Here is a 14616-nt window from a genome sequence, read left to right as displayed (position 1 = left end):
TGAGTGCTATCTTCTATATTCCTTCCCCAAAGGAGCACACACAAGGCTACAATTTTTTTCCCAATCAGCGCACTCACCCAGTGGCGAGGAACACTAAGAGGGCAGGGGAGACTTATTTTCCCTCTGCTTTAGGGATGGATGGAGGGCCAGATTTACTGGGGAAAAGCCACTTGAACGGAGCTTGAAGGATAATTCACGAGTCTGCCTTGTAATTACTGGCGATGCTTTTATGCTACTGCCCCTTTCAAACTTGAGCATTCGTAGGGATTTGGTTCTGAAAACAAGTCCACTTCTCCTTTTTTATTGCCGAGGTCACTGTGATTGTGGAAGCCAGTGGAGCCGCATAAAACAGGTTATGCCTCCTCTTCCCTCTTCGAGGAACGCGCGACTGGGGGCGTGTGTTTGGTCTGCTCGCCTGGGCGAGCACGGGCTGCAGGTGCAGGGTGAAGCCGCTGTAGTCGGCCCGTGCCTTTCAGCCTCACTGGAACGGAGAAACGGGAGGGCTAAGCGGGAGCGCGGCAGTGCGGGCCTCGCCTTGTGTACAAGGGCACGCTCTGAGTGCCCACGGCCGGACGCCCCAAACCTGAGGCACCGCGCCATCCACTCCAGGGTCCGGCGGTGGCGGGCCGTGGAGGGGACTCCGGCTCCGGGAGGGTCAGTTTTGCGGGGACCGGATCTGCATCTCTCCAACCCTGGCAGCGACGCCGGACCTGGGAAAGGGCACAAGCCGCACACGCGCAAGGTCACGTGGGCGGGCTGGGCGCGTGCCCCCGCACCCACGAGAGGAGGCGGGGATGGGGGGCGGGGCCGGCGGCTCGGCCTCCCGTGAAGCCTCGCGCGGGGAAGGACCGGAACTCCGGGCGGGCGGCTTGTTGATAATATGGCGGCAGGAGCTGCCTGGGCTTCTCAAGGAGGCGGTGGGGCCCACACCCGGAAGAAGGGTCTCTTTTCAGGCTAGTGCGGCGGCCGCTGCGGACCCGGAAGTCCGGGCCGGTTGCTGAATGAGGGGAGCCGGGCCCTCCCCGCGACAGTCCCCCCGCGCCCTCCGCCCCGACCCGGGCCCCGCCATGTCCTTCTTCCGGCGGAAAGGTAGCAGAGGGGGCTCCGGCTGGGAGCCAGGCCGGGCTTCAGGGGCGGCGGTGGGGTAGGTGGGCCTGCACGGGCTTTCCTCCCGGGTGGCGGCGAGGCCCTCGGCCTCCGCGCAAACGCCCCCTGCGTGCCTTGCTTTGCTCCCGGACTCTGCAGGGAGGGAGAAGGTGGCCTCCTCGCGCGAGGTCAGAGGGGAATTACCTCGCTGGTCCAAAAGTATTTGCCGGAGCCCATACAAGTTAATGCCTGTTTGCGCAAACCCAGTTTTCGCGTTTGTGTGCTTGTGTGTCTAAACGGTGGATCCAGAAAAAGGAAATTCCTTTAGTACCCTGTTACGGAAGTCTCTGACTTTTCAGAATATTGAGGGGTTTATATCTAAAAGCAACATGTGAAAAAGCTCTTTTCTTCAACTGGTGCTATTTTCTAGTTTCCCCTTTTGGGGGTGGGTGGGGAGGGGGATCCTGCAGTTCCTAAATAACATTACTTACTGCTGAAAGTTCCCTAATGAAGACTATTTCTTTTGATGACTTAGCAAGTCAACTTAACTATTGAACGCTCACTTTGCAAACTAAATTTCTGATTTTCAATTGTAATAGCCGCCCAGTTTTAAAGTAGAGGCAGTTTACTTTTGATCCTGGATAAAGTTGTTGTGTTGCATTCAAAGTATATATCCAGAATGAACAAGTGTAAGTCTTTTTGGGTGATAATGGTTCTTTAAGTTCTTGTTATTTAAGAGAAAAGGTATCAGAGGGGGAAAAAAACACCACCACCAAACCTTATCAGAGGCTTGGGTTCGCATGACTGCTCTGCTACTGACTGTCACCTGGGATAGAAAAGTGTTAACCCACTTTTTTCTCCTCTTTTAACCGAGAATTATGTGGTTCCTAAAGGCCCCATTCAGATATGAATTCAAAAATTCTTTTTAAGTACATGCAGAGTTTTAGTAACTGATGTCGTGGGGTGAGTGAATGATACTGAGGAATGAATGAAAGCACTGCTGAATGAAGGAAACCTGTAAAATGGTACAAGGAAGCTTTGTTGATAATGTACCTTGGTGTAGTTTATAGCTCTAATTTGTTTTACAGTGTTGAAGTGGGTTTTTTTTTTAAAGGGGGAAAGAAAGCATTCTGTGTATAATGAGGCAGATTGGATGTTGCATAATAGACTGTTGTCTCTGTCCCACAAATACTTTTGAATGTCTGCTGCTTGGCAGGCACTGTGTTAGGCCCTCATTATTAAGCACTGAACAAGAAAAAGTCCCTGCACCTACAGACCTTATTGTCTGCTGGGGCAGACAGACAATAAATTTCTCTTTTAATACCTGTGTGTATTTACAAATTGATAACATGACAGAGATGAGGCGAGAGGAGAAGCATATTTTGGTTTGATGTTAGAGAGGGGCCTCAGCAGGTGACCTTGGAACTTAGAGCCAAGGGGTCAATAGGAGGTACCAGAGGCTAGGAAAGAGCATGTCCAGAGGTGGTGAGTCAAGAAGGAGTTTGGTGTCCTTCAAGAAAGGAAGGAAGGCCACTGTGATTTGGACTTGGAGAGGTAGACAAGATTCAGAGCTTTGTAGGCCATAGTTAGGTTTTATTTCAAATGCAGAGACATTATTTAAATTTATTATTATTATTATTTTTGAAAGAGAGCGCGGGAGGGGTAGGGGAGAGGGCGAGAATCTTAAGCAGGCTACATGCTCAGTGTGGCGCTACTTTGGGGCTGGATCTCATGACCCTGAGATGATGACCTGAGCTGAAATCCAGAGTGAGGCACTTCACCCACTGAGCTATCCAGGCGCCCCTTAGAATTTTTAAAGAGGAGTGATTTGATCTTATGTTATAAAAAGATCATTGTAGTTGCTTTTTTGCAGGCTGAATGTGGCAAGAGTAGAAGCTGGAGATGCTTCTGTTTAGGGATCCCATCCAGTCTTTAAATACCATTTTTAAATACCACCTATATGCAGACGACTCCTGAATTTACATCTCCAGCTTGAATTCTCTCCCCTGAGTTAGGAATGGTGTATCCAACTGTTGGTCCACTTTATACCTCTACCTAATAGATACAGTATATCTGTTAATAGAAATAATAGGCTGACAGATGGATCTTTCAGTTACTGTATCCACAATTTAACTCCAGATTTTTTGTCACCTCAGTAAATTGCATTTCTGTTCTTTTACTTGCTCAGTCTAAAACTTTAGTACCTTCTTGAACCTTTCTTTCCTACTCTGTATCTACATAAGCAAATCTGCTAAGTCTACTCCAGAACGTAACCAAATTCAACATTTTCTCACCATCCCTGACTATTAACTCCCCGGTCTAGGTGGTCATCCCTGTAGATTGGACAGTTAAGGAAGTCCTCTGAGAGGATGTCACTCAAATCTCAGCTTAAATGTTAAGAGGAAGCTGGTTTTATGAAAGTAGAGAAAAGGGGTGCCTGGGTGGCTCAGTCGGTTAAGCGTCTGACTCTTGATTTTGGCTCACCTCATGATCTCAGGGTCATGAGATGGAGCCCTGTGTTGAGTCCCGAGCTGAGCACAGAGCCTACTTGGGGCTCTCTATCCCTTTCCTTCTGCTTCCCCCCCACCCCCTCCCCCATCCCTGCCAGCACTTGCTTGCTCACTCACTTGCTCTCTCAAATAAATAAAATCTTTAAAGGTAAAAAGGAAATAGAGAAAGCAGAGTTATTTTGCTGTAGGCTTCAGTTTGGTTTCCCTTCTTCCAACCTTGACCCCTGTCTCTTCAAATTTCTCCAGTAGCTTCCTATACACGCCCCCCCCCCTTAATCTTGTTCCCATTTCTTCTCTGTGTTCATCTCCTGCTCTCCTTTTCCTGTTTCCTGTTTCCTTTTCACTGTTCTTTTTATATTGGCCTCTTTGTTGTCAAATACATTCCTGCCTCAGGGCCTTTGCACTTATTTCCTCCCCCCCCTGCCTGGAAACCTCTTCCCACAGACACCCACTATTTTGTTCTCTCATCTCCTTCAGGTTTTTGATCATTTGACATCTTGGTGAGGCTTTGTCTGTCCATCCTACTTTTAACATTGCAGTCTCCAGCCCTTGCACTCCTATCTTAGCTACTTTCTCCACAGCATTTATCACCCTCTACTTTTCTATGTATTTTATTAAGATGGAAGCTGATTTTGTTCACAGCTGTATCCCCCCCCATATGTAGGTCAGGGCCTGGGCATAGTTAGGAATTCAGTATATATTTGTTGAATAAATGAATAAAAACAAAAAATATCTGCTAGTAAAAAGTGCTGAGCAGGGAATTTAAACTGATGTGGGAGTAGATCACAGGACAACAGTATTTGTTCAGATAATAAAGGAAGGCTTGTCTGAGAAGATGGTATTTAGTTTGAGATCTGAGTGAAGGGAGAGAGCCAGCCTCACAAAAGATCAAAGGAACTGCATTCTAACCAGAGAGAACTAGAAGTAAAAATGTCCTGAGGCAGCAATAGCTGGATGCATTTAAGGAACCTAAAGAAGGCTGGAACTTACTGGGTATAGGATATGCTTTGGAGACAGAAATAGCATAACTTGAACAAGTGATTGGAGTGAAGAAAAACTGGAAAAGTTTTGGGCTTAGAGCTTGGGACAGGAAGAATTAAGAACTGTTTTTGTCAATTATGACTTTGTGTAACAGACATCCATGTGGATATGTCAAGGAGGCAGTGGGATGTATGAATCTACAGTTCTGGGAAGAGGTCAGAACTTGAGATATGGTTCTGGCTTTAGAAATATTTTACAGGGGTACCTGGGTGGCTCAGTCAGTTAAGCCACTGCCTTCAGCTTGGGTCATGATCACAGGATCCTGAGATCGAGCCCCCGCATTAGGCTCCTTCCTCAGCAGGGAGCCTGGTTCTCCCTCTCCCTCTGCTTGTGTGCTCTCTGTGTCAAATACATAAATAAAATCTTAAAAAAAAAAATTTTTGCATAACTTGTGATTAATGACATGGGACTAGATGAGCTCACCTAGAGAATATTTAAAATGTGAGAATTAGTTATGTTGAAAGGCTAAGCCTATTATAACAAAGATACACTGAAGTGTAATGCCTCAAAAAAGATAGATTTTTTTTTTTTTATTACTCTCTTGAATGTAACAGTCCAAGTTCATTGGGTGGCTTTGCTTCACAATCATTCAGGGATCTTTCCTCCCATATTGTTACACCTCTTTCCCTTAGGGTATGGTCTGTTGTCAAAGCTGGGTCATAGTCCCTTCTGTCTGTCCTCAGTCCCCTGACCCATGGTAAGGAGGAAAGAGAAACTTTGGCCAGGAAAGTGGCACAAAATTATTTCTATTCATATTCTGTTGGTGAGAAGTTAGTCATATGGTCATAGATAACTGCAAAAGCTTCTGGGAAATGTAGAGTAACTAGCCAGCTAGTAGCTAGCTAGTAGGCTACAGTACTCTTGCTAGAAAGAGGAAAATGAGTTCTGTGGCCAGGTAGCATTTCCTGCCATACTATACACAAGAACAGAGCCTTGGCAAAAGTTCTGGAGTTAAGCCAGCTTTTAGAAGTTAAATTGAGGGGCACCTGGATGGCTCAGATGGTTGGGTGTCTGCCTTTAGCCCAGATCATGATCTCCAGGTCCAGGGATCGAGCCCCATGTCACTTCTGGCTTGACAGAGGCCTGCTTCTCCCTCTTCCTCTGCCTCTTCCGCTTGTGCTTTGTCTGTCTGTTTCTCTCTCTATCTCTCTCAAAAGAATAAATCTTTTTAAAGAAATTTTTTAAAAGTTAAATCGAGGAACATGAGCCATTGGCAAAGGGGAATCAAAAATAAAATACCAAGGGTGCCTGGGTGGCTCAGTGGGTTAAAGCCTCTGCCTTTGGCTTAGGTCATGATCCCAGGGTCCTGGGATCGAGCCCTGCATCAGGCTCTCTGCTCAGCGGGGAGCATGCTTCCCCCTCTCTCTCTGCCTCTCTGCCTACTTGTGATCTCTGTCAAATAAATAAATAAAATCTTTTAAAAAAAGGTAAATGCATGGAAAAAGATATACCTTAAAAAAAAATACCAGTTATATAGGAGTGTGATATCATGGAAGCTAAGAGAAGATAGTGTTTAAAAAAGAAAGGTCTGTTGTGTTGAATGTCACTTGCAGGATCAAGATGAAATAACTACTTAGTTTGATAATGTGGAAGTAATTGATGACTTTTGAGAGAGGTATCAGTATCAGTGGAATGGGTTGGAGGGAGAAGGTGAAGTGTGGAAAGTAGCAAGAATAAAAACACCCTTTTCAAGAAACTGCAGTGAAAAGGAACTAAAAGGGGCTCTTGGGTTAAGGGATTTTTTTTTTTTTTAAGATTAAAAGGTGCTAGAACATGTTTGTATGACAATAGAAATGATCTGGTAAAGAGGGAGAAAATGATACAGAAGAGATAGGTGTTACTTGAGGAAGTAAAGTTCTTGAGTTGAGGAAGTACAGTTCTTGAGAACTCCTGAAGGATGGGATTAAAATCTGACTATACCAAGATTTGGTTAGGGTATGCTGCCATTGGGAATGGCAGTTTGTAGGACTGCTTATATAAAGTTTAAAAACCTTCGATCAATGCTATATGTTGTTTATAGATACAGAAATACGTTAAAGAGTAAAACTGTAGGTGGAGACAATAATCTATTTTATGAAATTATTTCACTAGGGAGAAGGGGGAATCCAATCAGGGAGAGACTTAATTTTCACATGCATGTCTTCTTTTGAAAAAATTTTAGAAGCAAATGTAGCAAAATGTTAAGATTTGATAAACCTGAGTGTTACTCAGATTAAATTCTAGTATTGTCTTTGTTTTAGATGTTTTATAATACAAGGAAATACAGAAATAAGAAAAAAGTATAGTTAGCAGTATAGAATGAGGTAGTTGAAATAAACCTAAATCAGTAGTCACAATAAGTGTAAATAGGCTTAATTCTTCCAAAAGACTGTATGGCTAAAAGACAAAAAGTCAGGCTGGATAATAAACCAAGATCCAGCAATAAACTACTGGGAACACAACTAAACCATAAGGACATAGAGAAATTGAAAATAACTGGATGGAAGGAAATAGCAGACAAATGTCAACCAGAAGGAAGCTGTGTGGCAGATGACATACTTGAAACAACAAAACATTATCAGGTCTAAAAAGGTGACTACATTTTGATAAAATGAACAGGGTAGGAGGAAGATAAAACTCTGAACTGCTTTGTACCTAATATCAGTCTCAGAATACATAAAGCAAAATATACAGAATTACCAGGAGAAATCAACAAATTTATAAAGTTTTAAGAATGATCTTCTTTAGACATCAAGAGCAGTAACCACAATAAACAGAAATGGGCTGTCCCAGTGAAAAGACTAGATTCCTCCTGTATACTGTTTAGTATAAAAAGGATCATAAGAAGGTTAAAAGCAAAAGCATAGGAAAATATATCAGGGATATTAGACAAAAAGAAAGCTAATGTAGTCTTCACTATAGCACATACACAAAATGAAAAAGAAGGGAAATTTAAGTTTTGGGATGGAAAGGTGACAAAGGAATCATTAGTCCCAGATAACATAATTGCATCTATAAAAAAGAACTGAAGAAGATCTACACACATACCATTAGAACTCATAAAAGAGTTCAGCTGGGTTTTAAAAATATATGTGTTTGTATGGAAGTATTTAAAACTCAGTCGTACCAGTGTAGGCCAGTAAAAACAAAACTAAAATCATTATAGAGTTTACAAAACCTAATTTGTCATGAAAGGAGACCCAAATAAATGGAGAGGTATACTATGTTCATGGATAGAAAGACTCAATACCAGAAACATGTGAACTCTCCCCCACATTAATCATTCAGTCAGTGCACTTTAAAAATTCCTATGGAGGTTTTAGGATCAGGACAAGTTGACCCTATAATTAATAGAGCAGATAGTTTTGTAAGAGAATAAGGTAGAGGACTTGGCCCTGTTAAAGACTGATTATATGGTTAGGTAATTAAGACTGGAATTAAATGCCCAGAAACAGACCCATGTATGTATGGGAACTTGGTATATAGAGAGTTCCTGTACAGTTGAGAAAGGTTGGACTGATCATTAAGTGATGTTTGCTATCCCTCTGGCAGAAAAACAATTAGGATTTTTCTGTGTCCTATCATATACGTCAGGGGTCAGCTAACTTTCTGTAAAAGACAAGAAGGTGTCCTTGTAGCCATAGATTATATGTTAACAAATGGACATGGCTGTGTTAAACTAAAACTTTATTTATAGAAAACTAAAGGTGGGCTTGATTTGGCCCGTGGGCTGTAGTTTCCCAATATCTGACAAACAGAAATAAATACAGGTAGATAAGAGCCCAGAATTTTAAAAAGCAAAATTTGAAATCATATGGAAGAAAATAAAGAGGGAAAAAAATCTGATCCAGGGCTAGGAAAGGATATCTTTAAGACATAGGAAAATACAATCCACATAATGTAAATTTGGCTACATTAAAATTTAAAGCTTCCATACAATAAAATACACATATTTTAAAATACACATATCCTTGCAACACCAAGGATTAACATCCAGAATATGTATGGAATTTCTACAAATAAGTAAAGGACAAAGGAATTGAATAGCCAGCCCATAAAAGAAGATACCTAAATACCCAATAAATACAAAAGGATATTCCCTTAAAGGAACTCAAGGAAATGAATTAAAAATACCATCAAATGCCTTTTGAAAAATATTCATTAAATGGCCACTTTCATTAAAAATGCCCATCATTGGTTACCTATTAATTTCATTTATAGTGTTTTATCCTAGAGAAGTCCTTTTTTTTTTTTTTTAAGATTTTATTTATTTATTGGAGAGACAGAGAGAGCACAATTAGGGAGAGGGGCAGAGGGAGAAGGAGAGGCAGACTCCTGGCTGAGCTGGGAGTCTGATGTGGGGCTCAATCCCAGGACCTGGAGATCATGATCTGAGCTGAAGGCAGATGCTCAACCATCTGAGCTACCCAGGCACCCCGCCTAGAGAAATTCTTACATATAGACTACATAGGAAGACATGTACTAAAATGAATAAATAAAGGTGTATTTTAGGAATTAAGCAGCTAAAATGAATGAACTAGAGCTACATGAATGCACCAGTATAGACAAGTCAAATTATGGGATGAATACCAGTTTCAGATGTGTAGAAGAATACTTTTCATGTCATTTTTAAAGATCTAAAGAATAACCGCGTGTTTTACACTCATGTAGTGATAGTCTAAAAACATAAATGGTAGAAAACACATCCAATTTAGGGCAGTATTTATCTCTGGGAAGGGAAGAAGTGCAGTGGGATCAGGTATGTGAGTCATAGTGATATTTAGGGGCAAAAGGAAAGTAAGGCAAAACACTAATAATGTGGTTATTGGATTGTGTGTGTACTTGTCTGTTTCAAATGTTGACTAGAGCTGATTGATGAGAATGTATTAAAGGTGACAAAAGTGGAACTGTGGAGGTATGTTTTAGTGGTAAAATCAGTTGGTCTTAGAAGTGTTTTGGGTGTGGGAAGTAAAGGAGAGACATGTTAAGAGTGACTCCGAGATTTTTGGCCTGAGAAACTGGGGTGGGAGTGTCATTCATGAGAGAAAATGAAAAGTGAAGTAAACCAGGTTTGGGAAGAGATGGTATGTTCCTTTTTGGACCAGTGTAATTATAGAAGAGGATGGGTAGATGGTTAACAAAATGAATCTTAAGGTCAAGAAGGTTTTAGACCTGAATTTATATTCAAGATTCAGGATTCATAGCTTGTCTGTGGTATTGAAAGCCTTCAGAATGGGTAAGTTCAGCCAGGAAATACACATGTGTACATAGTGAAAAGAAAAGGTGCCCAACTGTCTCTGAGAAACTCTCGGGAGGTAGAGAAGTTGATCAGGCGATAAACTGAGAAGGAGAAGCTAGAAACCAGGGAGTCGAGTGCCTTGGAAGTTCAGACAAGTTCATATTTCAAGTGGGAGAAGCAATCAGTTGGCAGATGCAACCCAGTTGCTTCTACTACATTACCGTATTTTTTTTTCTTCCCAACAGCAATGATCAGTACCTGAAATGATCTCATTTTTGTTCATGTTTGTCTCTACATTCTTGTATGTAGACTTCTTGAAGACAGGACTATTCCTTCCTGAGCCGGGACAATGTCTAGCACGTACGAGGCACTCACATACTTGTTGATGGATTAATTTATCTGATACTTTGAGAGCTCGTTATTTCCTGCTACTAGCCTTTCAGTGTTGACTGTTTAAGAGCACATGTTGGGATTTCTTATTTTGATAGGCTTTTCATGGTGGGGTTAAAGAAAATTTAATGTTGGGGAAAAAATACAAGAAAAGTAAGGAAGGTTAAAAATAGTCTTATGTCAGATCCTGTAAGAGTTCACGCTTTGCTTAAGCTGCCATGTACCTTCCTTTCTTGGATATTACATTGTTAGCATATTTGCAGTAGAATTTCTACTGTTTTGTATAATGGAGAAGAGACTGTGTAGCATTTTAAGAGAAGTTGTTAAGCCTTGAGTATTAGATATTTAGATTATAAGTTTAGAATGTTTTTATTTGCTGTTTTGAGAGGAATACACAAAAAGTAAGATACAATACACAAAGAACTCTTTCTTGAAGATGCATCTAGTGGTATATTTTAATAATATTAGTTAACATCCTAAATTAACCTTGTACCTTTTACTCTTCTAAGCTCTTTTTAATTCTTTTTTCACTCATAACCCTCTAAGGTAGATGTTGTTATTACTGTTCTAAAGTTATAAATCAAGGAAATTGAGACCCAGAGAAGTAAACTGGTCCATGGTCACAGGCTGTATAATAAGTTGCAAGCTAGATTTGAACCTAGGTATTCTGACATTGTCTCTCCATTAGCACGCTCAGTGCTCTTGACTGAACGTTGTTCAAGGGTCACTTCCTTAGAGAAACTTCCCCTGACAACTGTCTTGCCCTGTCCCCCTCCAAGGTGTTATTCCATTGTTGTACAGCTGTGAATATTCATCTGTTAGAACAAACCTTGTCTAATTTTTACATCGTACATATGGGATCTTTTTGACTATAGAAGTTGGTCATGATGCTCTTTTATCTTCCAGTGAAAGGCAAAGAACAAGAGAAAACCTCAGATGTCAAGTCAATTAAAGGTGAGTTCAGTGGCTTTCCATTGTATTAAAAAGTGATGTGCTTTGCATGTACAGGCTATTTAATCCTGTTATCTTGCCCCCTTCTTTTGCCATTAATCATCTCTGCCTTCTTTTATAATTATTTGTGATTGTGACTTATTTCCTTGTTCGACCTGTATATTCTTCAGCACCTTGCGTATATGATAGTCTTTTGCTAAGCACTTGTTGGCTGTCCTAGTGATACAGTAAACCAGTGCCCTCCATTAATCACATGTTTGATTGTTCCCTAAAATCATTGAGTTGCCTTTATTATTTTTTAACTTAAAATCAGTGAATTAACATAGAGTGTATTGTTAGTGTCAGAGGTAGAGTTTAGTGGTTCATCAGTTGCATATAACGCCCAGTGCTCATTAGATCGGTGTCCTCCTTAATCTCTATCACCCAGTTATCCCATGCCCCCATACCTCCCTTCCAGCAACCCTCAGTTTCTTTCCTATAGTTGAGCATCTCTTATGGTTTGTAGTTGACTTTATTTTTTTTTATTTTTTTTTTAAGATTTTATTTATTTATTTGACAGATGGAGATCACAAGTAGGCAGAGAGGCAGGCAGAGGGAGAGGAGGAAGCAGGCTCCCTGCTGAGCAGAGAGCCCGATGCGGGGCTCTATCCCAGGACCCTGAGATCATGACCTGAGCTGAAGGCAGAGGCTTTAACCCACTGAGCCACCCAGGCGCCCCGACTTTATTTTTTAAGAAGGCAAAAAAAAGCGAGGGGTACTTGCATGGGTTGAGTGTCTGGCTCTTGGTTTTGGCTCAGGGTCCTGAGATCAAGCTCTGTGTTGGGTTCCCCGCTCAGTGTGGAGTCTGCTGCAGACTCTCTCTCCATCTGCCACTCCCCACTGTGTGCACTCTCTCTCTCTCTCAAATAAATAAATCTTTTTTATTTTTTTAAATTTATTTTATTTGAGGGAGAGAGAGAGCACAAATGGGAGGAGGGCAAGAGCGGGGGAAGCAGACTCCTTGCCAAGGAAGGAGCCCGATGCGGGGCTCGATCTTCGGACCCTGGGATCATGACCTGAGCCGAAGGCAGAGGCTTAACTGACTGAGTCACCCAGGTGCCCCATAAATAAATCTTTAAAAACAAAACAAAAAATGCCACCTGGGTGGCTCAGTGGGTTAAAGCCTCTGCCTTTGGCTCAGGTCATGATCCCAGGGTCCTGGGATCGACCCCCACATCAGGTGCTCTGCTTGGCAGGGAGCCTGCTTCCCCCTCTCTCTCTCTGCCTACTTGTGATCTCTGTCTGTCAAATAAATAAAATCTTTAAAAAAAAGTGAAAAATACTCTGAACTGAGCTGACAGTTCTGGAGTAAAGAACTGCCACTTACAAGGCTTGGCTTTCTGTTATTTACCCGGAAGTATGGATCATTAGAGTTTTAACTTCTCTGTTACTTTGGATGAATGGTCTTAACTTAAAATTTATCCAGAGTACTTTATTGTAATCAGTATATTGTCTATGTTTATAGGTTAGAGCATGCTTCTTTAGGTTGTAATCTCTACTGTAGTTTTGACTGATTTTATTATATTAATTACAAAGATCGGAATGGAAAATTATAATGGAAATTATTTATATAGCCATTACATGTAAATTTCATAAATAAAATCTATTTACATGAGATATATAGATTGCTACTTAGACTTTTTTTTTTTTAAAGATTTTATTTATTTATTTGACAGACAGAGATCACAAGTAGGCAGAGAGGCAGGCAGAGAGAGAGGAGAAAGCAGGCTCTCCACGGAGCAGAGAGCCCGATGCGGGGCTCGATCCCAGGACCCAGGCGCCCGACTTTTTTTTTTTAAAGATTTTATTTATTTATTTGACAGAGATCACAAGTAGGCAGAGAGGCAGGCAGAGAGAGAGGAAGGGAAGCAGGCTCCCTGCTGAGCAGAGAGCCCGATGTGGGGCTCGATCCCAGGACTCTGAGATCATGACCTGAGCTGAAGGCAGAGGCTTAACCCACTGAGCCACCCAGGTGCCCGCTACTTAGACTTTTCCTTCAAATGTTTGTATCTTATGTGGCTGGCATTGAGTATTAACCATTTATGCTCAGTTTGCTGGAGAGTGACTAATTATAACTTAAGAGATTTGTAATATTAGGGAAGAGCTAGGGTACTTTACAGTCTTATTTTCTGCTTACTTCTGTTAATTTTAAGCCAGGTGAATTCCGTGTTGGTTCATGCCACCTTCCTTAAGCAGAATTTGATTGACTTTCATAAAGACTTCAAGCCCTTAGCACGCAGCATGTGTAAAGACAAGATCTGAATGTAGAAGGAAGGGGTTTGATGTCTCAGGCACTTTAGATTTCTCAGGTCTTCCACTCTAAACTGCTACTAACAGGGTGCCCTTGGGAAGTCCTGTAACCTTCCTCGGATTCTTCACTTGTGGAGTGAGAGGGTTGGCCTGCCTAACTTCTGAAACTGTACTCGGCTAAAGAATTCCATGTTCCTACCCTGTGACAGTACATAATCTGTGCTTAGCATTCACTGGCTTACCTTAGAATCTTACAGAACAGCGTAGGAAACAGGCCCTCAAGAAGTTTGCAGTATGATTAGAGCTTAGATGTGGAATAGTAGCAAATACACCAACATACTAATAACAACCATTTCTTGAACACCTGTTCTGTTATAGGCATTAGCCAAAAACTGAGGCTAGACAAAAAAAGACTTGGCTCCTGCACTCCCTGAACTTACAGATTGGTAGGGGAGAGGAACATTCATCAAGTGAGTCCACAGATGGCATGGGCTGGATCTACAGTGATGAAAATGAAGAGATCTGGAGTGATCAGTTTAGAGCAGAAATGGATAGAACTTTGTTATTGATTAAATAGGAGGTGTAAGGGACAGGAAGGTTTCAAATTAACACCTACTTTTCTGGCTTGCCTAACTGTGTGACTGGTGGAGAACCAAGTTGGGAAATTCTGTGTTCAATTTTGGCATGGTGGGTGGGAGGTACTTGGAGACATTTACATATATTATTTTATCCACACAATAATTCTAGAGTCTGAGTTTCCAACCCAAGGTAAAAGAGTGATTTTTCTAGATTCTGGCAGACCAAAGCTGAAGTTCTGCCTGTTGAAACAACTACTATCTCATTAACATGTATCAAGTATTTAACTTTTGTCTTTCTGCATCTCAAAAATGAGAAAAATAGGGGCTCCTGGGTTAAAGCCTCTGCCTTCGGCTCAAGTCATGATCCCAGAGTCCTGGGATCGAGCCCTGCATCGGGCTCTCTGCTCAGCAGGGAGCCTGCTTCCCTCTCTTTCTCTCTGCCTGCCTCTCTGCCTACTTGTGATCTCTGTCAAATAAACAAATAAAATCTTTTTTAAAAATTGAGGGAAAAGTACTGGTCTTGCAAAATTGGTGTGAGAGATAATGAAGTAAT

General features: G+C 41.7%; 1 protein-coding gene across 1 annotated transcript in view; it reads left to right on the top strand.

Annotated features, from left to right (window-relative positions):
- Window positions 1-803: 803 nt before the first annotated feature.
- The window catches only part of AKAP10 (A-kinase anchoring protein 10), an 81857-nt gene continuing 68044 nt past the window's right edge, over window positions 804-14616 (top strand). Inside the window, exons 1-2 of the mRNA XM_080827519.1 lie at window positions 804-1089; window positions 11152-11199. Coding sequence (XP_080683645.1) covers window positions 1002-1089; window positions 11152-11199 — 136 coding nt within the window. The 5' untranslated portion in view covers window positions 804-1001. The remainder of the gene's footprint in view (window positions 1090-11151; window positions 11200-14616) is intronic.

The sequence above is a fragment of the Martes martes genome, assembly GCF_963455335.1.
Source record: "Martes martes genome assembly, chromosome: 16".
In the NCBI taxonomy this organism is placed as follows: domain Eukaryota; kingdom Metazoa; phylum Chordata; class Mammalia; order Carnivora; family Mustelidae; genus Martes; species Martes martes.
Note: the sequence above shows the minus strand (reverse complement) of the source record. Positions and strands in the feature narration are given on the sequence as shown.